The sequence below is a fragment of the Oratosquilla oratoria genome, chromosome 22 (assembly GCF_046742065.1).
Source record: "Oratosquilla oratoria isolate Oo_2021 chromosome 22, ASM4674206v1, whole genome shotgun sequence".
Taxonomy (NCBI): domain Eukaryota; kingdom Metazoa; phylum Arthropoda; class Malacostraca; order Stomatopoda; family Squillidae; genus Oratosquilla; species Oratosquilla oratoria.
The window spans coordinates 11,969,315-11,992,786 of NC_134798.1; the positions used below are offsets into that span (position 1 = coordinate 11,969,315).

Below are 23,472 nucleotides of genomic sequence, written 5' to 3' on the forward strand. Positions count from 1 at the left end.
TCCCCAATTCCTCCTCCACTCCTAGTTCTAATGTATCCTTCACTGCCTCCCACACCTCTCTCAGCTTCTTCTTGTACTCCTTCTCCTTTTCTTTCTCATTTAAACAATTTACTGGAAGCACCTCCCAACCTTCTTTCCTTTTCTTCCTTTTCCATCTCTCCTCCATTTTTAACCTACTTTCCATCAAAAAATTATCGGATATTCTCACATTCTCTCCCCTTGGAACATGCGCTTCCAAAACTCTTCCTACTCCTCTGGTTACCACTATATAGTCCATTAAAGCCCTATCTACCACCCTTCCATCCACCACCCTCTCCCATGTGTACTTATGCTTGACCTCCTAAACACTGTATTTGCTATCATCAACTCTCTAGACTCATATCCACCATGAACTCTCCACTATGGTTTTTTTCCTGGAACTCCACACTTCCCAGCCACTCCATGTATTGGTTTATTTCCTACCCTAGCATTAAGGTCTCCCAATACCACTACATTGACATTTCTCCCTAAACCCTCTACGCACTCATTTAAATCCATCTGAAAACCCTCTCTTTCCTCTACACTCTTCTCACTACCAGACCCTTATGCACTTGCAAAATTCCACAATTCCTTTCCCAGTTTCACCTTCATCCACATTAACCTTGAAGAAACCTCCCTCCACTCCACCACACATTTACCTATCTCTTCACTTAATAGTATAGCCACCCCTTCTCTCCCTCGTCCTCTCTTCACTCCTGACACCCTCCCATCTACACTCCCAAACTCAAATTTGTCTCACCATTTCAACTTTCTTTCACTCAATGACAACATATCCATCTTTCTTCTCACAAACACACTGCCTATCTCTTCCTTTTTACTCTCATCTGATTGTGCTTTCTTACATACATACATACATATACCAAGGCTTTTTCCCCCTTCCAAGGGAGGTAGCCAAAAAGGGAAAGGCATAAAAACACTCCCACCCATTTCATCCCTACATACACTCCACACCCCTCCCACCCTCCCTCTCATCTGAGCACCTCCTGGATGACGGGTCATCCCTGCACCCTGCCCACTGCCCTGGGTCAGAAGCAGTGTCGCAAGACACAGCACATCCACAGCAAGGCCGCTTCATTTAATCGGTGACCCCCCCTCTCCGTCCCCCCTTGCATATAAGGAGAGGACGGGGAGAAATCCCTTCGGGCTGCGTCAAAATTTACTCACACATACTACCCCACCCCCCACCCCCCCGCCTTCAACAAAGAGCCACTTAAGTGAAAGCATACACCCACCCTGTATTCATCCCACACCTATCCAAGAACCCATTCATTGCCTCTTATCATAACATTTCATGGATGAAGAGTCATCCCTGTCTCTTGCCACACTGCTTGGCTTAATGGTATTAAGTGAGATACAGCACTTCCACAGAAGAGCCTGACAGCTGGAGCTGGTTCACCCTTACCACTTTATGAAATGGTGACCCTCCCATCCACTTGAAAAAAAGAATTATGGATCAGACAAAAACATCCCTTTGAACCACATTATTTCTTCATCGATTTACAATTATTTTCCTGTGCACTCTCTCTTCCATGTTTCACAGACATTCCTCTTGTATCCAATGTTCCCCCTCACCCTGACTCTCCATCCCAATCCCACTCCTCTCAAGCCCACTCCATCCACTTCTGCCCTCCACACTCCCTTTGCTAGTCTTTCCTCACTCATTCCTTCCAAATGCCAAAACTATTCCAGCACTCCATGATCCACCCCATCTGAGAGCTCTTTCCCCACCTTGTGTCTGCCAAAGTCCCACATTTCTCACTCTGTCCATCCTTGCAACACCTACTATACTTCTCAAATGTATTGAGGTGCTTCTTTCCTGCCTCCTTCAAACTCCATGTCTCCACATTGCTCAGTACCACAGCCACAGCCGCTCCTTCACACAAACACTCCCTACCCCCACATCCATCTACAGACATTTACTTACCTCCTTTATTCTGTAATTCGCCTCCATCTCCACTGTTTCATCCACCACCACATGCAATCTCAAATACTCAAAGCTCTCCAGTTCTTCCAACATCTTTCCTCTCAAACTCACTTCTGGCCCACCACCATCATCACTCCCTGTATGGCTCATTACTCTATTTTTTACATACATTTACTTTCAGCTTTCTCCTCTCACACATCCTCCCAAACTCTTCCACTAACTACCTTAGTCTTGCCTCAGACACAAGTGCCATGTCATGTGCAGAGAACAATTGTTCCACCTCCCACATCCCTTCACTCATGCACCAATCCCAAACCCCCATCCTGCATTTTTGTACCTACCTCCCTTATCACCCTTTCCATGCACACACTGAACAACCATGGTCAAATTTACCTTGTCTATACCCTAAACTTTATCACTTCTATGAATGTAGGGCAGTGTATAATGACATGTTCTTTGTCTACTATATGGAGAAAAATTAAATTAAGGAGAATGCATTGTCATGTGACAAAAAATTATGATTGAAGTGGCTTATTGTGTACTAAATAAAAGAAAATGTCCTTTCAGGTTGTTGCTGCAATTTTTGTACACCAGATAATTCACACTGGACTGACTGTAACTCATCCAAGTTATTCCAAGTTGTTCTCAACTCTTTCAAGCACCCTGGATGCAGAAATAATGCTTGTTGGAGAAAAAGTAAGCTCTTATGCATTTTTTTGGTAACACTACATCTTGATAATTTAATAGTGAAACTTAACAGTATTTCTTCCTTATGAGATTAAACTTAATTTGCTTGTTGTGTGTATATGTTTAATCATAAGTAATATCCCGCCTAGTATACTCCAATCCACACCCAAAATATAAGCCAATTTCTACAAAGTCATAAGAGAGAGCATTCCACATACCTTTTATTCATATTTTACCCATCCCTTGCACTCCCTCAAGCTCAAAACCATTAAAAAATTATACATTTCTTCCCTCATCAGATGAGAGTAAAAGGGAAGAGATAGGTAGTATGTTTGTGAGAAGAAAGATGGATGTGTTGGCTTTGAGTGAAACTAAGCTGAAAGGGAAGGGCGATTGTAAGTTTGGGAGTGTAAGTGGGAGGTTATCAGGAGTGAAGAGAGGGTGAGGGAGGGAAGGGGTGGCTATACTAGTAAGTGAAGAGATAGGTAAACGTGTAGTGGAGTGGAAGGAGGTTTCCTCAAGGATAATGTGGATGAAGGTGAAACTGGGAAAGGAGATGTGGGTTTTTGAAAGTTTATATGGGCCTGGCAGTGAGAAGAATGTAGAAGAAAGGGAGGCCTTTTGGATAGATTTAAATGAATGCATAGAGGGTTTAGGGAGAAGTGTAAATGTAATAGTACTGGGAGACCTTAATGCTAGGGTAGGAAATGGTCCAATTGATGGAGTGGTTGGGAAATGTGGAGTTCCAGGAAAGAATCGTAGTGGAGAGTTGATGGTGGAAATGTGTCTAGAAAGAGAGTTGATGATAGCAAATTCATTGTTTCGGAAGAAAGTCAAGCATAAGTACACATGGGAGAGGGTGGTGGAGGGAAAGGTGGTAGATAGAGCTTTAATGGACTATGTAGTGGTAAATAGGATTATGATAGGAAGAGTTAGGGATGTACATGTGCTAAGGGGAGAGGGTGGGGGAATATCAGATCATTTTTTGGTGGAAGGTAAGTTGAGAGTGGAGGACAGATGGAGGAAGAGGAGAGGGACAAAAGGTAGGGAGGTGCTTAGAGTGAACTCTCTAAACGAAGAGGAAAAGGAGAAGGAGTACAAGAGGAAGCTGAAGGAGGAGTGGGAGGGAGTGAAGGATAGAGTGGAGGTAGGTGTGGAGGAGGAATGGGGATGGTTCAAGGAGGGAGTCACAAAGTGTGCAAGGATGGTGTGTGGAACAAGAAGGTCAGGAGGAAATAGAATGAAGGGTAGTGAATGGTGGGATGAGGAAATGAAGAAGGTTGTAGAAGAGAAGAAGCGAGCTTTCACAGATTGGTTACAAAGTAGGACGAGGGAGTCATATGAGACGTACAGGGAAAAGAAAAGAGAAGTAAAGAAAAAGGTAAAGGAGGCAAAGAGGAGAGCAGATGTAAAATGGGGTAAGAGTGTGACAGAAAATTTTGAAAGAAATAAAAAGATGTTTTGGAAAGAAATTAAGAGAGGAAGAGGAAGCGAATCAAGTAGAGAAGAAAAGGTGCAGATGGAGAGATGATAATGGAAGAGAAGGCAGTAAGGGGAAGATGGGCAGGATATTTTAGGGAGTTGCTTAATGTGAAGGAGGATAGGGAGGGAAAGATAGCTGCAGTGGGAAATGCTAAGAAAATGAGAGTGATGAGTGAGGAAAATGGAGGAGAAATAAGGAAGGATGAGGTGAAGACATTTGTTAAGATGATGAAAGCAGGTAAGGCACCTGGTCTGGATGGATGCCATGCAGAATGTCTTAAAATAGGAGGTATAGTGATGGTGGACTGGTTGGTGAGGTTATTTAATGTTTGCTGGAGAGAAGGTAGAGTGCCAGAGGACTGGAGGAGTGCGTGTATAGTTCCACTTTACAAGGGAAAGGGGGACAAGTGTGAATGTAGTAGTTTCAGAGGGATTAGCTTGTTAAGTGTAGTTAGGAAGGCTTATGGGAGCATCTTGATTGAGAGGATTAGGAGAGGAACAGAGTAATTGGTGAGGAACAGTGTGGATTTAGGACAGGTAGAGGTTGTGTAGATCAGATTTTTGTGGTAAGACAAATATGTGAGAAAGCTATAGGTAAGGGGAAGGATGTTTTCTGGGCCTTTATGGATCTGGAAAAGGCTTACGACAGGGTAGACAGAAAGGCACTGTGGGAGGTTATGCGGATATACGGGATAGGAGGAAAGCTTCTGGGAGCTGTCAAGAGTTTTTATGAGAGTAGTAGAGCTTGTGTCAGGATTAGAAATGGAGAGAGTGAGTGGTTTGAGGTAAAGGTGGGACTTCATCAGGGATGCGTTATGTCACCGTGGCTGTTCAATTTATACATGGATGGGGTGGTGCGAGAGGTGAATGCAAGGGTAGTGGGTCAGGGATTAGAGATGGTTAAGGAAAATGGAGAAAAGTGGGAGGTGAGCCAGCTGTTGTTTGCGGACGACACTGCGCTTGTGGCAGGATTGGAGGAGGGATTGAGGAAGCTGGTGACAGAGTTTGGGAGAGTGTGTGATAGAAGAAAGCTAAAGATAAATGTGGGTAAAAGTAAGGTGATGAGATGTACAAGGGGTGAAAGTGGCAGTAATCTGGAAGTGAGCATTAAGGGAGAGCAACTGGAGGAAGTGGATAGTTTTAGATATTTGGGTGCAAATGTGGCAGGAAAGGGTGGAGTGAAGGTGGAGGTAGAATGTAGATTGAGAGAAGCGAGTAAATGCCTTGGTGGTTTAAAAAGTGTAATGAGGAATAGGAATCTGGGAATGGATGTTAAGAGGAGACTGTATGAAGGAGTGATTGTGCCAACAGCACTGTATGGAGCAGAAACATGGAACATGAGAGAGGAAGAGAGAAGGAACTTGAATGTGTTTGAGATGGTGTGTATGATGGGGGTTACTAGGCTAGATAGAGTGAGAAATGAGGAGGTGAGGAGGAGAACAGGGGTGGAAAGGGAGTTGGGAGATAGGGTTGATGAAAGAGTATTAGGATGGTTTTGACACATGGAAAGAATGAGTGAAGAAAGACTAGTAAAGGAGATATGGAAGGCAGATGTGGAGGGAGTGAACATGAGGGGACGTCCTAGGATGAGATGGATGGATGGGGTGAAGGGGGCTTTGGGGAAGAGGGGAATGTCTGTTGAGGAAGGACGGGAGAGGACAGAAGACAGGGGTGAATGGAGAATGGTTGTATATGGAAAATGTTGTGATGCATGAGGTGGATTGGACGGGGGAATGGGGGTGAGGTAGTGTGTGTGAGCAAAGATTTTTGACGCAGCCCGAAGGGATTTCTCCCCGTCCTCTCCTTTATATGGGGGGACGGAGAGGGGGGGTTGCCGATTTAATGAAGCAGCCTTGCTGTGGATGTGCTGTGTCCTGCGACACTGCTTCTGACCCAGGGCAGTGGACAGGGTGAAGGGATGACCCGTCATCTAGGAGGTGCTAAGATGGGAGGGAGGGTGGAGGGGTGTGGAGTGTTTTCGGGGATGAAATGGGTGGGAATGTTTTTGTGCCTTGTCCTTTTTGGCTACCCCCCTAGTAAGGGGGAAAAAAGCCTTGGTATATGTATGTATGTACATTTCTTCCCCATCAATGCTTTCAGTTCATGGAACAGGTCATTAATCTGTATACTCTTCTCCAAATCACAATTACACACATGCTTGCTTGTTCAGTAGCCAGACCACAGGCCTTTATTAATTCATCCACCCCTATCAATCCACCTTTTTCTTGTTCTACCCCTTGCTCTTAATCTGGCAATGCAGTTTCTTGAATCCTTTGAGGACACCACAGGCTTTCTCATAATGTGACTGAAGTGCCTCAGGCAGGTCTGTTCTACTCTTCCTCTTAATCCCATCTGTATCCCTGTCCTATCAAGAAGGGACTGTTGATAGGTACCCAGAGGTGGTGGTCCTACCTACAAGATAGACATCAGAGTAACAACTTCCTGCTGCCCATTTTCAGAACCTGCCAGCATCTTCACCTCCACTTGGAGGTGCTGCCCCAAGGGATTGATACTTGTTCTTTGGACTGGGCCCATGATCTCTCTGGCAACTGCATTTCCTCCACTTTTCACATGAGAGCTAATAACTGAATTCTGTTTGTCTCTTTCTACTACATGTAAACCAACAATTGCCCTTAACAGCTTTCTCTTATCGTATATATCAGCAACACCTCCCACAATGCTTTCCTATTGACTGTTATAAGACTTCTCTAGATCCATAAAAACCAAAATATCTTTACCTTTTGCTAAAAACTTCTTGGAAATCTACCTTTTTACAAAAATTTGGTCCTCACACCCTCTATCTTTCCTGAACCCACACTGTTCTTTCTCAGTTACTCCCTTTGTTCCTCACTTTATCCTCTCACTTAACACCCTCCCTTGTGCCTTACCAATCAAACTGCCCTAGATGCAATCATCACATGGAGGACATTGAGCACCTCAATTTACAATGCATCACACTAGCTCTCCCTATCAAACAAAACAAATTCCTTCTAGAACATCTTATTCTCTTCAAAGTTCTCCACATACCTACTCCACCTTACATTTGATCTTCTTTCTGCCTTGCTCACCTTACATTTTGTTTCTCCTTTCATTCTGTACCTCTAATGTGCTTTCCAAGTTCTACTTTACAATCAGTCCTTATAAGCTTGCTTCTTTTCTTCCACCACGGCCTTCACTTCATCCCTTCATTTATTCCTCCATCTATTCTATACCATCCTTTTTATACCACATACCATCTCAGATTATTTTATTTCTTTCACCTTGAAACATAGCCATTCTTCCTCTATTCATGTTTTTCTTTTATCTCTTGCTACCTCCCAAAATTCTCTCAGCTTCTGGTATTCTTTCTTTCGTTTTTTCCTTTTCATTTAATTTGTTTACCACAGCACTTCTGGCTCACTCCCTTTCCCTCCTCCTCCTCCTCCTCCACTTCTTCCACTCTCAATTTCCCTTCTTCCAGATAATGATCTGACATTCCCTTACTTTTTTCCTGAATACATTTATATCCAAAACTCTTCCAACCTTCCTTTTGGATACCACTACATAGTCCATAAATGGATTATGTATGAAGGAGTGATTTTGCCGATAGCACTGTATGGGACAGAAACATGGAACATAAGAGAGAAAGAGTTTGAATGTGTTTCAGATGAGGTGCCTGAGAAATATGATAGGGGTTACTAGGCTGGATAGAGTGAGAAACGAGGAGGTGAGGAGGAGAACGGGGGTGGAAAGGGAGTTGGGAGAGAGTGTTAATGAAAGATTATTTGGATAGTTTGGACACATGGAAAGAATGAGTGAATGTCTGTTGAGGAAGGAAGGGAGAAGACAGAAGGTAGGAGCGAATGGAGAATGGTATGAATGATGCTGTGATGCATAAAAGGGAGTGGGTGGGGGATGTGGGGGTGAGGGAGTATGTGTGAAGAAATAATTTAATGCAGCCCAAAAGGATTTCTCTATGTCTTCTCTTTTTCTGCATGAGGGGATGGAGAGGTGGAGTCACTGATTTAATGAAGTGGCCTTGTTGTGGATGTGCTGTCTTGTGACACTGCTTCTGACCCAGGGCAGTGGACAAGATGCAGGGATGACTCGTCATCCAGGAGGAGTCAAGATAAGAGGGAGGGAGGGAGGGTGGTGAATGGGAGTATGTGAGGATGGAATGGGTGAGAGTGGATTTTATGCCTTTGTTTCTTGACTACCTTCCTTGTAAAGGGGAAAATGCCTTAAGTATATGTATGAATACTGAGTGTCTGTACTCTGTGTATATTACATTGTAGAAGTAAATTAAGAAGTAGATAGTAGAGAATAAATTGTACATAACAATATAATTTGGCAACAGCCACCATTTGAATACTGTATGTAAAATTGTACCATTGACAACTGCCAAGTGTTTTCTGTGTGTAGTGATTTGAGATGTAGATCAGTCTAGCCACGCAGAGATTAACCCCTTCGATACAATGACGCCTACGTAGGCGTCATGAGGAGCAAGTGAGTACGCGAGGATACCGATGTCGTCGTCTTTATTATATATATTGTAGTTGTACCTGTATGACCCCCATACTCTGTAAACTGGCTTCATCATATTTTCTATGGTTATCAAAATTCTCAGGTGAAAGAGAATGAGCAATACAGCGGTAACTTTATTTTTTATAATGCGAGTATTATGACGCAACATTGCACGTCTGGCAGCTAATGCTGCCCGCGAGATTTTGGCCCGGAGTGAAGGGGTTAAAGAGAACAAACCACAACTTCATTAGTCTCAATGCCTCCAAACCCAACACAGACAACAAACAAATCTACAAAATTCCTTTCCTTTTTTGCCAAAGCCTGTGGTAGGGGAGAAAGAATACTGCCACCAAGTGTATCCACTTGAGTCATAAAAGGTGACAAAAACAGGACAGGGATAGGACTAGACATCCTACTCTCTGTAATCCCAAAGGGGACATTCCTAAAATAAGAAAAGGTATAAGAGGGACTGGATGCTAAGGTATAAGAAGGAATGGATGCTAAGAGGAGATTGTATGAAGGAGTGATTGTGCCAACAGCACTGTATGGGGCAGAAACATGGAACATAAGAGAGGAAGAGAGGAGTTTGAATGTGTTTGAAATGAGGTGTCTGAGAAATATGATGGGGGTTACTAGGCTGGATAGAGTGAGAAATGAGGAGGTGAGGAGGAGAATAGGGGTGGTAAGAGAGTTGGGAGATAGGGTGGATGAAAGAGTATTAAGATGGTTTGGACACATGTTAAGAATGAGTGAAGAAAGACTAGTAAAAGAGATATGGAAGGCAGATGTGGAGGGAGTGAACATGAGGGGGCGACCTAGGATGAGATGGATGGATGGGGTGAAGGGGGCTTTGGGGAAGAGGGGAATGTCTGTTGAGGAAGGATGGGAGAAGACAGGGGTGAATGGAAAATGGTTGTATATGGATGATGTTGTGATGCATGAGGTGGAATGGATGGGGGGTGAGGTAGCATTTATGAGAAAAATTTGACGCAGCCCGAAGGGATTTCTCCCTGTCTTCTCCTTTTGTGCATGAGGGGATAGAGAAGGGGGGGTCGCCAATTTAATGAAGCGGCCTTGCTGTGGATGTGCTGTGTCATGAGTCACTGCTTCTGACCCAAGGCAGTGAACAAGATGTAGGGATGATCCAGGAGGTGCCAAGATAAGAGGAAGGGTAGAGGGTGGAGGGGAGTGGAATGTATTAAGGATGGAATGGATGGGAAGGTTTTTATGCCTTTGTTTTTTGGCTACCTCCCTTGTAAGGGGGAAAAAGCCTTTGGTATATGTATGTATAAGAGGGACTAGAATGAGTTTTCCAACCAGAACCCTAAAGTTTGAGTCTTTTAATGTGCGTGGATGTGGTACAGATGTGAGTAAAAGGGAAGAGATTGCCAGTAACTTTGTGAGAAGAAAAATGGATGTGTTGGCATTGAATGAAACCAAGTTGAAAGGGAAGGGTGAGTTTGAGTTTGGGAGTATAAGTGGGAGGGTGTCAGGAGTGAAGATATAAGGGAAAGAAGGGGTGTACATGTTCTAAGGGGAGAGAGTGGTGGAATATCAGATCAGTTTTTTGGTGGAAGGTAAGATGAGAGTGGAGAATAGATGGAGAAAGAATAAAAGAATAGGTGGTAGGGAGGTGTTTAGAGTAACTTGCTTAAATGAGAAAGAAAAGGAGTACAAGAAGAAGCTGGGAGAAGAACTGGAGGGAGTGAAGGATAGAGCAGAACTAGGAGTGGAGGAGGAATTGGGGATGTTTCAAGGAGGGAGTCAGAAGGTGCACAAAGATGGTGTGTGGAACAAGGAGGATGGGAGGAAATAGAAGGGTAGTGAGTGGTGGGATGATGAAGCAAAGAAGGTTGTAGAAGCGAAGACACAAGCATTCACAGACTGGTTACAAAATAGGATGAGAATCATATGAGAGGTACAAAGAGAAGAGAAGTACAGCATAAGATAAATGAGGCAAAAAGGAGAGATGTGAAATGGGGAAAGAGTATGACAGAAAATTTTGAAAGTAATAAAAAGATGTTTTGAAAGGAAATTAAGAGAGGAAGAGCAGATGAATCAAGTAGAGAAGAAAAGGTAAAAGGTGCAGATGCAGAGATTATAATGGAAGAGACAACAGTAAGAGGAAGAGGGGGCAGAGTATTTTTGGGAGTTGCTAAATGTGAAGGAGAATATGCAGTGTGTAGTGCTAAGAAAATGACACTAATACATACATACATACATATAGCAATGGCTTTTTCCCCTTTACAAGAGACGTAGCCGAAAAACAAAGGCATAAAATCCACTCCCACCCATTCCATCCCCTCATACTCCACTTCTATTCACCTCCCCCCTTCCTCTTTCTTATCTTGGCTCCTCTTGGATGACAGGTCATCCCTGCATCTTGCCCACTGCCCTGGGTCAGAAGCAATGTAGCAAGACACAGCACATCCACAGCAAGTTGGCTTCATTTAATCGACAACTGCATCCCCTTTGGGCTGCGTCAAATATCATTCACACTTACCCCCCGCCCTGCCCACTCCCTTTCATGCATCACAACATCACCCATACACATTTTACTCACCCATATCTTCTGTCTTTTCCCTTCCTTCCTCCACAGACATTCCCCTCTTTCCCAATAGCCCTTTTACCCCATCCATCTCATTCTTGGTTGCCCCCTCATGTTCACTCCTTCCACCTCTACCTTCCTTGTCTCTTACTAATCTTTCTTTACTCATTCTTTCTTTGTGTCCAAACCATCCCAGTACTCTTTCATCAACCCTATCTCCCAACTCCCTCTCCATTCCTGCTTTCCTCCTCACCTCCTCATTTCTCACTCTATCCAGTCTAGTAACCCCTACCATACTTCTCAGGCATTTCATCTGAAACACATTCAAACTCCATATCTCTTCCTTATGTTTCATGTTTCTGCTCCATACAGTGCTGTCAGTATAATCACTCCCTCATACAATCTCCTCTTATCATCTATTTGTTCTGGGTGGCAATGAAATCACAAGAAAAGTTTATAGCACATGTATATTTAAAGACAGACAAAGGCACCACCACAGAAAATACGTGCGGCAGTCGTTAACACCACAAGGAGACTGAGGACGCCAACATTTTGTGCCAAAAATTACCCAAGCCAAGCGCTTAACAGCATCCACTAAAAGTAATAAATACAATGTCACACTATACAAACAAAATACACACAATACAAGTTAAAGAATATAATTTACATTGTGCTAACACATCGCTCGGCCCGCGCCACTCGGTGCCCACACCGAGCAACCAAGAAAAAAAAAACTGACCGAGGCAAAGAGAATCCAATTACAAGGACAAGCCACCCAAAACCACACGCACAAGTGGCAGACAGAAGTGTGGGACACATGGATTTAAAATGCACACCCAAAACATTACACAAACATATACATAAATGAATACACAAAAACAACATATACAAACACAAAAAAGGAACATAGAACTGGGTAGAAGTACAAGAAATATATACAGTAATTATACATATACAATAATACACAAAAGAACTGGCGCCAGTTAAAAAAAAAAAAACAAATGGAGCAATTGCCGGACGTCCGGGACATAATACTTAACATCTAAACACGACAAAATACAATACAATTGGGCAACATCACAATCATACAAAAATGGAAAACATTACATTGGTACATAAATGGGCAACATCACAATCATACAAAAATGGAAAACATTACATTGGTACATAAATGGGCAACACCACAATGAAAATTCAGGTAATTACAGGAATAAAGAACATGACACAATAAGAGTTCAGGTAAATACAGGAATAAAGAACATGACACAATAAGAGTTCAGGTAAATACAGGAATAAAGAACATGACACAATAAGAGTTCAGGTAAATACAGGACCCCTTGACCTAAGGTCATAACAATGAGAGGTAGTGAGACAAGGCAAAGTTCTTGATGGGGGCCCAGGAGGTGGCCGGGTAAAGGTTGGGATAGGCACTTGAGTCTTCTTGAGCCTATCAACGTGAGCAATCTCGCTAAGGCCTGTAGAGGGGTAAAAATCCTAAACTTGTCAGGATTTAGGTGTTCAGTCACCAAAAGGGGTCCCTCAAACTTACTATTTAATTTTGACTGGCGATCAGGCGTGCATTTGAAAACATGATCGCCCACACTGATGGTCACAGGTGTTGCACGAGCATGTTGTTGTTTCAACATGTCGGCCTTTGAAACAACCAGTTTATCCCTAACAGAAGTATAAATGTCCTGCAGCACATGACTCTGTAGTTTACTATAGTCATCTACATTGTAGAGGGGACGAGCAGGGCTGTCAAGCATATCATATAGGAGCCGTTTCTCTGATCCAAAAATAACATAATGAGGCGTTTTGCTCTTGGAAACATTAATGGTGCTATTGATACAAGCACTAACATGGGGAAGCCAATCCTCCCAAGACTCATGAAAATCACTAGCAAGGTGACGTAGGATCTCTAAAATTTTCCTGTTCGTCCTCTCCACAAGACCATTGGATGCTGGATGATAAGCAGTCACGAATGTCTGTTTGGTACCATAACGTTCACAAATACCCGCCAAAACCTCGTTCTTAAATTCAGTCCCATTATCACTAAGGAGCACCAAAGGAGTGGTGTATGGACACAACACATGGGAAACTAAAGCATTTGCTACAACTGGTGCAGATTTGTTACGTAAGGGAGCTAAGATCACAAAACGACTAAAATGATCCACACACACAAGGACATACACAGAGCCCTGCGTGCTACGAGGCAGTTGCAAAAGGTCTATAGCCACAGTCTGAAAAGGGCGAGAAGGAGTAGGGTACTCTAAGATGGGAGCAGTGCTCGTAGAACCTTTGTTCTGGGCACAAGAACTACACCGGGCTACATGAGAGGTAATGTCTAGTCGCATTTTAGGCCAATAATACTTCTTCCATGCCATAGCCAGAGTTTTGTCACGACCTGGGTGACCAGCCTGAGGGGCATCATGAGCAAGTGACAAAACAACGGGAACTAGAGACTCAGGGATCACTAGCTGTGCCACATCTTGCTCAAACACTTCCACATTACGAATGAGAACTTCGTCCTGCAGGGAAAATTGGTACAGAGGTACTGGTAAAGCTGGTAAGGTGGAATCATCACCAGACTCCAAAGCATAAATGACAGCAGACCAAACAGGGTCTTCACGCTGAGCTTTCACCAGATCCTGCAGGGAAAAGTTATAAATCACGGTAACAGCAGTAACAGGGATATTCCGTGAAAGTGCATCAGCAACATGATTAGCTCGCCCGGGGACATGCTTTAGGGCTGGATTGAATTCCTCAATCGTGAGGAACCATCTGGCTAGGCGACCTGACAGATTCTTTCCCTGAAAAAGCTGAGTGACAGCAGTGTGGTCCGTGTAGACTGTAATAGGGTATCCAAAAACGATATCACGGAAGTGCTTTAAAGCCCACACCACTGCCAGGGCCTCTAGATGAGTAACAGAGTAACGGGACTCAGGCTTGTTAAGAATGCGACTAGCATATGCAATAACATGAGGTCTACATCCATCTACTTGTTGCATGAGTATAGCTCCAACACCTGTACCAGAAGCATCTGTACAAATAGTAAAGGGGATACTATAATCAGGGAAAGCCAACACAGGTGCTTCAGTAAGAGCAAGCTTCAAGGAATCAAAACTTGTCTGATGGACATCACGCCACTGGAAGGAAGAGTCCTTCTTGAGAAGGCGAGTGAGAGGGGAAGCAATTGAAGCAAAGTCTTTAATGAATGCACGATAGTATCCTGCAAGTCCAAGGAAGGACCGTACATTTTCAACCGACTTCGGTACAGGGAAGTCTCTGACTGCCTTGATCTTTTCACCAGTGGTATGGATACCATGCTTGTCTACAACATGACCTAGAAACTGGATACTAGCCTTGAAAAAGGAACACTTGGGTAAGTTGAGTTTTAACCCAGCTTCAGCAAACCGTTGCAAGACCATGGACAACTTAGAAAAGTGGCTTTCCACATCTTTGGAAACAAGAATCAAATCATCCAGGTAAACAAAAAGTCCATTCCCAATTAAGCCATGAAAAATGGAGTTAACTAAACGCTGGCAAGTCAAAGGAGCATTCCGCAAACCCATGGGGCAACGAAGCCATTCATAGTGCCTACTGGGAGTCGAGAAGGCCGTGATCTTACGAGACTTCTCCTCCAGGGGTATCTGCCAAAAACCTGCTTTTAAATCTAAAGTGGTGAACACCGTATTTTCATTGCCAATGGACTGAAGAAGCTCGCTTAAGATAGGCAGAGGATAATGATCAGGAAGAGTGACCTCATTGACTTTCCTATAATCAACCATAGGACGAAAAGATCCATCTTTCTTAGGCACCAGGAGAAGAGGTGAATTCCTCTTGGAGTGGGACTCCTGTACAACACTTTCACTCAACAAATCGTCAACCAAGGACTGGGCTATAAGCCGACGAGAGTGAGGTAGCCTGTAAGAGGGGATGTAAACAGGACGAGTGCCTGGCTGAAGATCAATCCTATGAACCACACGATCCGTAACCCCGAATGGATCACCTGGTAAAGCCAAAGCCTGACGGTGGGTAACTAGCAGGTCAAGGAGACGAGGCGTCTCTTCAGGAAAATCAGTCTCGCCTACAAATGAGGCAAGCTCAGAAGCTAAGTGAGCAGGGTCACGTGTTGGAGGAGACTGTAGAACAGAAGCTGCTATAATAGGCGAATCCTGGAAAGCAGCAACGTGTACCACCTCAAAGGAGCCTAAGTGACTGCCAGGAGAGAGAGGAATAGGAGCACCCGTGACATTGGTTACCATTGCTGTGGTAACATGATCCTCATGAATAGTGGAGAGAGTTCCTTCTAGAGCAAGCCGACGAATACGAATAGAGTCAGGCAAAGAGAGAACGTCAGACCCAATCGGGGCACCTGAGACACGCACTGGAACTCAAACAGAACTTGAAGGTTCAATAAGATGCTCTCCTACAACAACAGCAGCACAATGAGCAAGAGGGGTAGAGCGCTTAGAAGTTGGGACAGGCACGTGTGCGGACTGATCAAGCACAGGAGAATCACAAACAGAAACTGGCCTATCCGAAGCAGAGATATCAAAATTGCAGAAAGTCACTACATGGCGACTAGGAGAAATATCTATGCTATGAGCTGTAAGAGCATCAATACCCAGGAGGCAATCACACTTAAGGGCAATGCCAGAGACAACAGCAAAAGTGACATTGAAGACTGTAGCATGCGAGGGAAACTGTAAAGGAAGACAAACAGACCCAAGAACAAGCAAGGGAGAACCTTGCACAGAATGCAAATTATTACAAAAGGGAGATTATACAATTCCCGTAGAGCAAGGTAAGCCTTTCTACTTAACAGACTACATTCTGCACCAGTATCTACAGTGACTGAAAGAGGCGTATCCCTAGTAAGAAATTCAAAGGTAAGTAATTGAGAAGATTCAACAGCCACAAAAGGAATTATTTGAGACCGAACATTGCTGGTCAACTCTTTGGGTTGGGAAACACGCGCTTGGGAAAATGGGATTGACGAGGCTGGTGAGAAGTCTCATCCCTAAGTTTCAAAACCTTGAAACATTGATCAGTTGAATGTTTACCTTGACCATGGATATGGCAATAACTGAGTCTACCTGGAGGTTCTACTCTGGGAAGGTCATGCGACAGATTAGAAGAAACAGTAGGTACACTCCTACGAACAGGGGACAGTCTTGTCTTGTGTACCTGGCGCCTACGGCGGTAACAAAAGTTGCTCGAATGGCCAGACCTGTTACAAAAAGTACACAACAGGGGAGGGGGTGTAACTGTAGATTGAGGGGAACTAGGAGTAGGAACTGTAGACTGAGAGAGCTGAGGAGAACAAGGGACATGACCATGTTGATGAGCATTGCTAATACACAAGGAACTAGACGGCACTTCTCCCAATTTACGAGAAAGTTGTGACGCAAAAGACAATAGAGTCTCATCAGGCTTATACTTGAGAGAAGATGCTGCTCTTCTCTCAGAAGGCACCAAAAAAAGGATGTACAAAAGAAATTCAATGATAAGACAAAATCTATCTTTAGAAATGTTACCATTCTCTACCCAGTCCGACTGGGACAGTGACTCTAAAGCTTCAACAGCAAGGATACTGGCCTGAGCTTGCGCCCGTCTATAATCAAGAGTGCCCAGTCGGGATACAAGAGTATCAGCCAGTTTGAAGCACCAATGGAACGCACCACCACTAAGAGTATCTGCAAAAAGTTTAAGGAAGTTAGACCTAAAGCTGTCATAATTATAGTTCAGAAGTTTAGGATCTAAACACGAAGCCAAGAGGAGCTCTGAAGCAAGAGAATGTGGCACAATCGGGGACCTCACAAAGGAGATCTGTTCAGGCCCCATCGAAACATTCGACTGTACGATTGCGTCCTCACATTGACGGATAAATTCAGCCGCCCTATAATGAGGATCTTCCCCAGAAAATTGCATTACAGTTGGATTTTGATGAAGTAATGTTAACTTGTTAGTTATTGGCTCAAATGAGTTTGGCAGACTGAGAAACGAAGGCCTCTTAGACTTAGACATGACGGGAGATGACAACCTGGTCCCACTTCTTAAAAGCATATGAAAACACTGACACCAAGCAAATACAACACACTAGCATAAGCATGAAATAATGTAAAAATGATATAGAGAAATCACATGGACATGGGACACGAACGTAAGAAAAATTATATAATTCATACAAACATAAGCATTGCAAAACAGAAACAATGCGATACATATATCAATAATGTACAATAGAGCACAATACGTAAGTATACACATACGTCACAGGCGACGAGAGTCTAAACATTCCGGGGTAACATTTCAAATGTACACAAATGACGTCACCAAAAAAACAAGGCCGCCGAGCGATCTCGAAGCTGTCCGGGACGCCAACAACCGGTCTTCACAGATTTGTTGCTTCCCGAGAATACAATTATGACTGTCCAAATCCACCATCCAGGCTCAAATTACACCTGAGAATACACACAGGAACACAAAGCACAATATCAAGGGCAGACGACGATGATGTCCGAGAAGAGCGGGAACAAAAAAATCACCTGACGGCAAATGACCTGCGCCGAAATGCAAACTGAAGTCACTGTGTCCGGAGCACTATCATGTCTATTATTAGTTAAATTCACTCAAAACACCTGGCTGGAATGGAAAAATGGGGAGAAAAACACAACACCACAACACAAAACCGGCCGGCAATTCAAAGTCACAAAATTCTAGTCTTTGATACGAAAATAAATCACAAGAACCGTTTATACGCTGCCACCATATAATGTTCTGGGTGGCAATGAAATCACAAGAAAAGTTTATAGCACATGTATATTTAAAGACAGACAAAGGCACCACCACAGAAAATACGTGTGGCAGTCATTAACACCACAAGGAGACTGAGGACGCCAACATTTCGCGCCAAAAATTACCCAAGCCAAGCGCTTAACAGCATCCGCTAAAAGTAATAAATACAATGTCACACTATACAAACAAAATACACACAATATCACAATACAAGTTAAAGAAAATAATTTACATTGTGCTAACACACATTCCCAAAGTTCTATTTCTCATTGACAGTGATGAATGAGGAAAATGGAGGATAAATTAGGAAAGATGAGGTGAAAACAGTTGTTAAAATGATGAGAGAAGGTAAGGCACGTGGGTTAGATGGGTGTCATGCAGTGTCTAAAGAAGGGAGGTACAGTGATGGTGGACTGGCTGGTGAGGTTTAATGTTTGTCTAAAAGAGGGTAGAGTGCTGGAGGATTGGAAGAGTGCCTGTATAGTTCCACTTTACAATGTATATGGGGACAAGTGTGAGTGTAGTAGTTTCAGAGGGATCAGTTTGTTAAGTGTAGTTAGGAAGGCTTATGGGAGGGTTTTGATTGATAGGATTAGGAGAGGAACAGAGGGAGAAATTGGTGAGGAATAGTGTGGGTTTAGGACAGGTAGGAGTTGTGTAGATCAGATTTTTGTGGTAAAGCATATATGTGAGAAAGCTTTAGGAAAAGGCAAGGATGTTATTTGAGCCTTTATGGATTTGGAAAAGGCTTATGACAGGATAGACAGGAAGGCACTGGGAGGTATTGCAGATATATGGGATAGGAGGAAATCTGTTAAGAGCAGTCAAGAGTTTTTATGAGAGAAGTAGAGCTCGTGTTAGAATTAGAAATGGAGAGAGTGAATGGTTTGAGGTAAAGGTGGGACTTTGCCAGGGATGTGTTATGTCACCTTGCCTGTTCAATTTATACACTGATGCAGTGGTGCAAGAGGTAAATGTAAGGGTAATGGGCCAGGCATTGAAGATGGTTAAAGAAAATGGAGTAAAATGGGAGATAAGCCAGTTGTTATTTGCGTATGACACTACACTTGTAGCAGGATCAAAATAATTAAGCAAGTTAGTGATTGAGTTTGGGAAGATGTGCAAAAGAAAGAAGTTGGAAATAAATGTGGGTAAAGGTAAGGTGATACAATGTACATGGGGAAAGAGTGGCAGCAAATTGAAAGTGAGTGTTAAGGAATAGAGACTGGAGGAAGTGGGTTGCTTTAAATACTTGCATCCAAATGTGTTGGGAAAGAGAGGAATGGAGATGGAGGTAGAATGTAGATTGAGAAAAGGAAGTAAATGCCTTGGGGGGATTAAAAAGTTTAATAAGAAAATCAGAAATAGATATTTTGGAATGGATGCTGAGAGGAGATTGTATGAAGGGGGTGATTGTGCTGACAGCACTGTATGGGGCAGAAACTTGGAACATAGGAGAGGAAGAGTTTAAATGTGTTTGCAATGAAATGCCTGAGAAGTATGGTAGGGATTACTAGGCTGGATACAGTGAGAAAGGAGGAGTTGAAGAGAAGAGGAGTGGAAAGGAAGTGAGGAGATAGGTTTGATGAAAGAGTATTGGGATAGTTTGGACAAATGGAAAGAATGAGTGAAGAAAGATATGTAAAAGAGATGTGGAAAGTAAAGGTGTGAACATGAGGGGCAACCAAGGATGAGATGGGTGGATGGAGTAAAGGGACATTGGGAAAGAGGAAAATGTCTGAGGAAGGAAGGGAGAAGACAGAAGATAGGGGTGAGTGGAGAATGGTTGTGTATGGATAATGCTGTCATGCATGATAAGGAGTGGGTGGGGGATGGAGGTGAGGGAGTATGTGCAAATGATATTTTGATGCAGCTCAAAGGGATTTCTTCCTATCTTCTCTTTTTCTGCATGAGGGGGATGGAGAGTGGGTGTAACCGATTAAATGAAGCAGCCTTACTATGGATGTGCTGTATCTTGCTACTTTGCTTTAGACCCAGGGCATAGGATGAGATGCAGGGATGACCCATGAACCCAGGAGGAGCCAAGAAAAGAGGGAGGGAGTGGAGTATGTAGGGATGAAATAGGTACATACATACATATACCAAGGCTTTTTCCCCCTTACAAGGGAGGTAGCCAAAAAGGAAAAGGCATAAAATCATTCCCACCCATTCCATCCCTGAATACACTCCACATCCCTCCACCCTCCCTCTTATCTTAGCACCTCCTAGATGATGGGTCATCCCTGCACCTTGTCCACTGCCCTGGGTCAGAAGCAGTGTCGCAAGACACAGCACATCCACAGCAAGGCCGCTTCATTAAATTAGCGACGCCCCCTCTCCGTCCCCCCATGAAATAGGTGGGAGTGGATTTATGCCCCTGACTTTGGCTACTTCCCTTGTAATGGGGAAAAAACCCATTGGTATATGTATGTATGTAAGTATTCTTGCAAGCACCTGGGTTTATTCAGTTTGGGAAATAACAAAAATAATTAGTGCTCTAACCTTTTTTGAATGGAAGCCAGCAACCCCACAATGGCCAGCAGGTGTCCTTGGTCCCTCTCATAGATCTCTGGGAAGAAACATTAGGTTGTTGGTCTTATAAGTGTGGGAGGAGCCAACTATCTGCAAGTGGGAGTCTTACAAGATGGGCACCAATTTGTCTCATTGTCTGGATTATAGTAGTAATAGGAGCAGTGTGGTCACCACTTGTCAGCTCTCCTTTTATGAAAAGGTGGAGGAAATACAGTTGAGGATGATAAATATTTTGGACCTGGTCTTGAGAACAAGTGTCAGACCCACAGAGCTGTGCCTTTAGGTGGAAGTGAGGTTGTTGATGGGTTTTGAAGATAGGAAGTAGGGAGATCATTCCCTCAGGTGTGCATTTTCAGGACCATCACATACATACATATACCAAGGCTTTTTTTCCCCATATAAGGGAGGTAGCCAAAAAACAAAGGCATGAAAACCACTCCCGCCCATTCCATCCCTATCACACTCCACTCCTCTCCACCCTCCTCCCTCCCTCCTATCTTGGCACCTCCTGGATGATGGGTCATCCCTACATCTTGTCCACTGTCCTGGGTCAGCAGCAGTGTTGCAAGACACAGCACATCCACAGCAAGGCTGCTTCATTATATCAGCGACCCCCGCTCTCTGTCCCCTCGTGCAGAAAAGGAGAAGACAGGGAGAAATCCCTTCAGGCTGCATCAAATTTTTTTCACACATACTCCCTCACCCCCCATCCCCCACCCATTCCATCTCATGCATCACAACATCTTCCATACACAACCATTCTCCATTAACCCCTGTCTTCTGTCCTTTCTCGTCCTTCCTCAACAGATATTCCCCTCCTCCCCAAAGCCCCTAATAACCCATCCATCCATCTCATCCTAGGTCGCCCCATCATATTCACTCCTTCCACCTCTGCCTTCCACACCTCTTTTACTATTCTTCCTTCTCTCATTCTTTCCATGTGTCCAAACCAACCCAATACTGTTTCATCCACCCTATCTCCCAACTCCCTTTCCACCCCCGTTCTCCTCCTCACCTCCTCATTTCTCACTCTATCCAGCCTAGTAACCCCTATCATACTTCTCAGACACTTCATCTCAAATACATTCAAACTCCTTCTCTCTTCTTCTCTTATGTCCCATGTTTCTGCCCCATACAGGGCTGTCGGCACAATCACTCATTCATACAATTTCCTCTTAGCATCCATTCCCAAATGTCTATTTCTCATTACACTTTTTAATCCACCAAAGCATTTACTCCCTTCTCTCAACCTACATTCTACCTCCACCTCCACTCTCTTTCCTGCCACATCACATACAGGTACCTGTTATTTCTGTCAGTTAGGGAAATAATGATGATAAGTTCCTTTAAGTTTTATTGGTAGCCCCAGATTGAAGAACTCATAATTTGCCTTAAAAAAGGCTCTCAGGAAGGAAGAATGTTTTTATTATTATTATTATTATTATTAACATTATTTTACAGAAATAACCTATTATGTTCTTAGATGTTAGCCTTTATAAAACTTAAATATCTTTCATTCAAATCTGTTATTCTCTTAATGCCAGCAAATCTGCCCTGGTTGGGAGGTATGCCGTCATCTTATCCGTCTCCAGTGTGGGTCTTATCTAGCATCAGCTGGTGGAGAGGAACAAACACAGGTAATTGATCTGAATGTGTGAAAAGTGTATTCTTGTGAATTAATGTTTATTTACAAATACATCCAAGTATAAACAAAATGAACTGATGTTAATGGAAGTATGAAAGTGAAGGAGGTAGGGAATCAATCCGTTGCTTCAGGTTTCTCTTGCAGGAGACCCATAACTCCTAGGTAACTGGTAACAGCCACCAGACAAGACCATAGGTCACTCAAGGAAGAAATTTTGTGTTGTTTGTTAAGGAGAGCCAGTGTAGGGCAGTGTAGCATGAGGTGCTCCATGTGATGGGTGCATCTAGGGCAGCAATGGTGAAAGGGACGTTTATCAAGAGGGGAATAGAGAAGGCAGGAAATAGGGGTGAATGGAGAATGGCTGTGTATAGATGATACTGTGATCCAAGGAAGTGAGGGGGAGGGATAGGAGTGGCTAGGGATTGGTTATATATGAATGATATTTTGATACAGCCTGAAGGGATTTCTCCCCATCTTCTCTTTTTTCTGCATGGGGGGACAGAGAGGGGGGTTCATCAGTTAAGTGAAGTGGCCTTGCTGTGGATGCACTGTCTTGCTGCATTGCTACTGACCCAGGGCAGTGGGTGGGATACAGGGATGACCCGTCATCCATGAAGAACTAGATGAGAGGGAGGAAAGGATGGTGGATGTGATTGAAATGAGTATGAGTGGGCACATGCCTTTTGACTTGGCTACCTCCCTTGTATGGGGGGAAAACCCCCTTGGTATATAGATAAGTAAACAAGATTCAGTGTCAGTATCTGTATTTATCTACATACATATACCAAAGGCTTTTTTCCCCATACACAGGAGGTAGCCAAAAGAAAAAGGCATAGAAACCACTCCCATCCATTCCATCTCCTACATACTCTACTTCCCTCTACCCTCTTCCCTCCCTCTTATCTTGGCACCTCCTGGATGACAGGTCATCCCTGCATCTTGTCCACTGCCCTGGGTTAGAAGCAGTGTCACAAGACACAGCACATCCACAGCAAGGCCAGTTCATTTATTTGGTGACCCCCCCCCTCTCTCCCCTCATGCAGAAAAGGAGAAGGCAGGGAGAAACCCCTTTGGTCTGCATCAATTTATTTCTCATACATACTTCCTCACCCCCCATCCCCCACCCACTCCCACTCATGCATCACAGCATCATCCATTCACCCCTATTTTCTGTCCTCTCCCATCCTTCCTCAACAGATATTCCTCTCTTTCCCAGTGCCCCTTTTACCCCATCCAACCATCTCATCCTAGGACACCCCCTCGTGTTCACTCCTTCCACCTCTGCCATCCACACCTCTTTTACTAATTTTT

At 43.7% G+C, this 23,472-nt stretch overlaps 1 protein-coding gene across 9 annotated transcripts in view; it reads left to right on the forward strand.

Annotated features, from left to right (window-relative positions):
• LOC143037431 (rotatin-like) overlaps nucleotides 1–23,472 on the forward strand; it is a 463,326-nt gene that overhangs the window by 344,336 nt on the left and 95,518 nt on the right. For 8 of the 9 annotated variants that reach the window (XM_076205620.1, XM_076205622.1, XM_076205621.1 and 5 more), the window contains 2 exons: nucleotides 2,531–2,659; nucleotides 22,061–22,153. In XM_076205620.1, the coding sequence (XP_076061735.1) occupies nucleotides 2,531–2,659; nucleotides 22,061–22,153 (222 nt within the window). The remainder of the gene's footprint in view (nucleotides 1–2,530; nucleotides 2,660–22,060; nucleotides 22,154–23,472) is intronic. The other variant, XM_076205623.1, reaches the window with a different exon arrangement.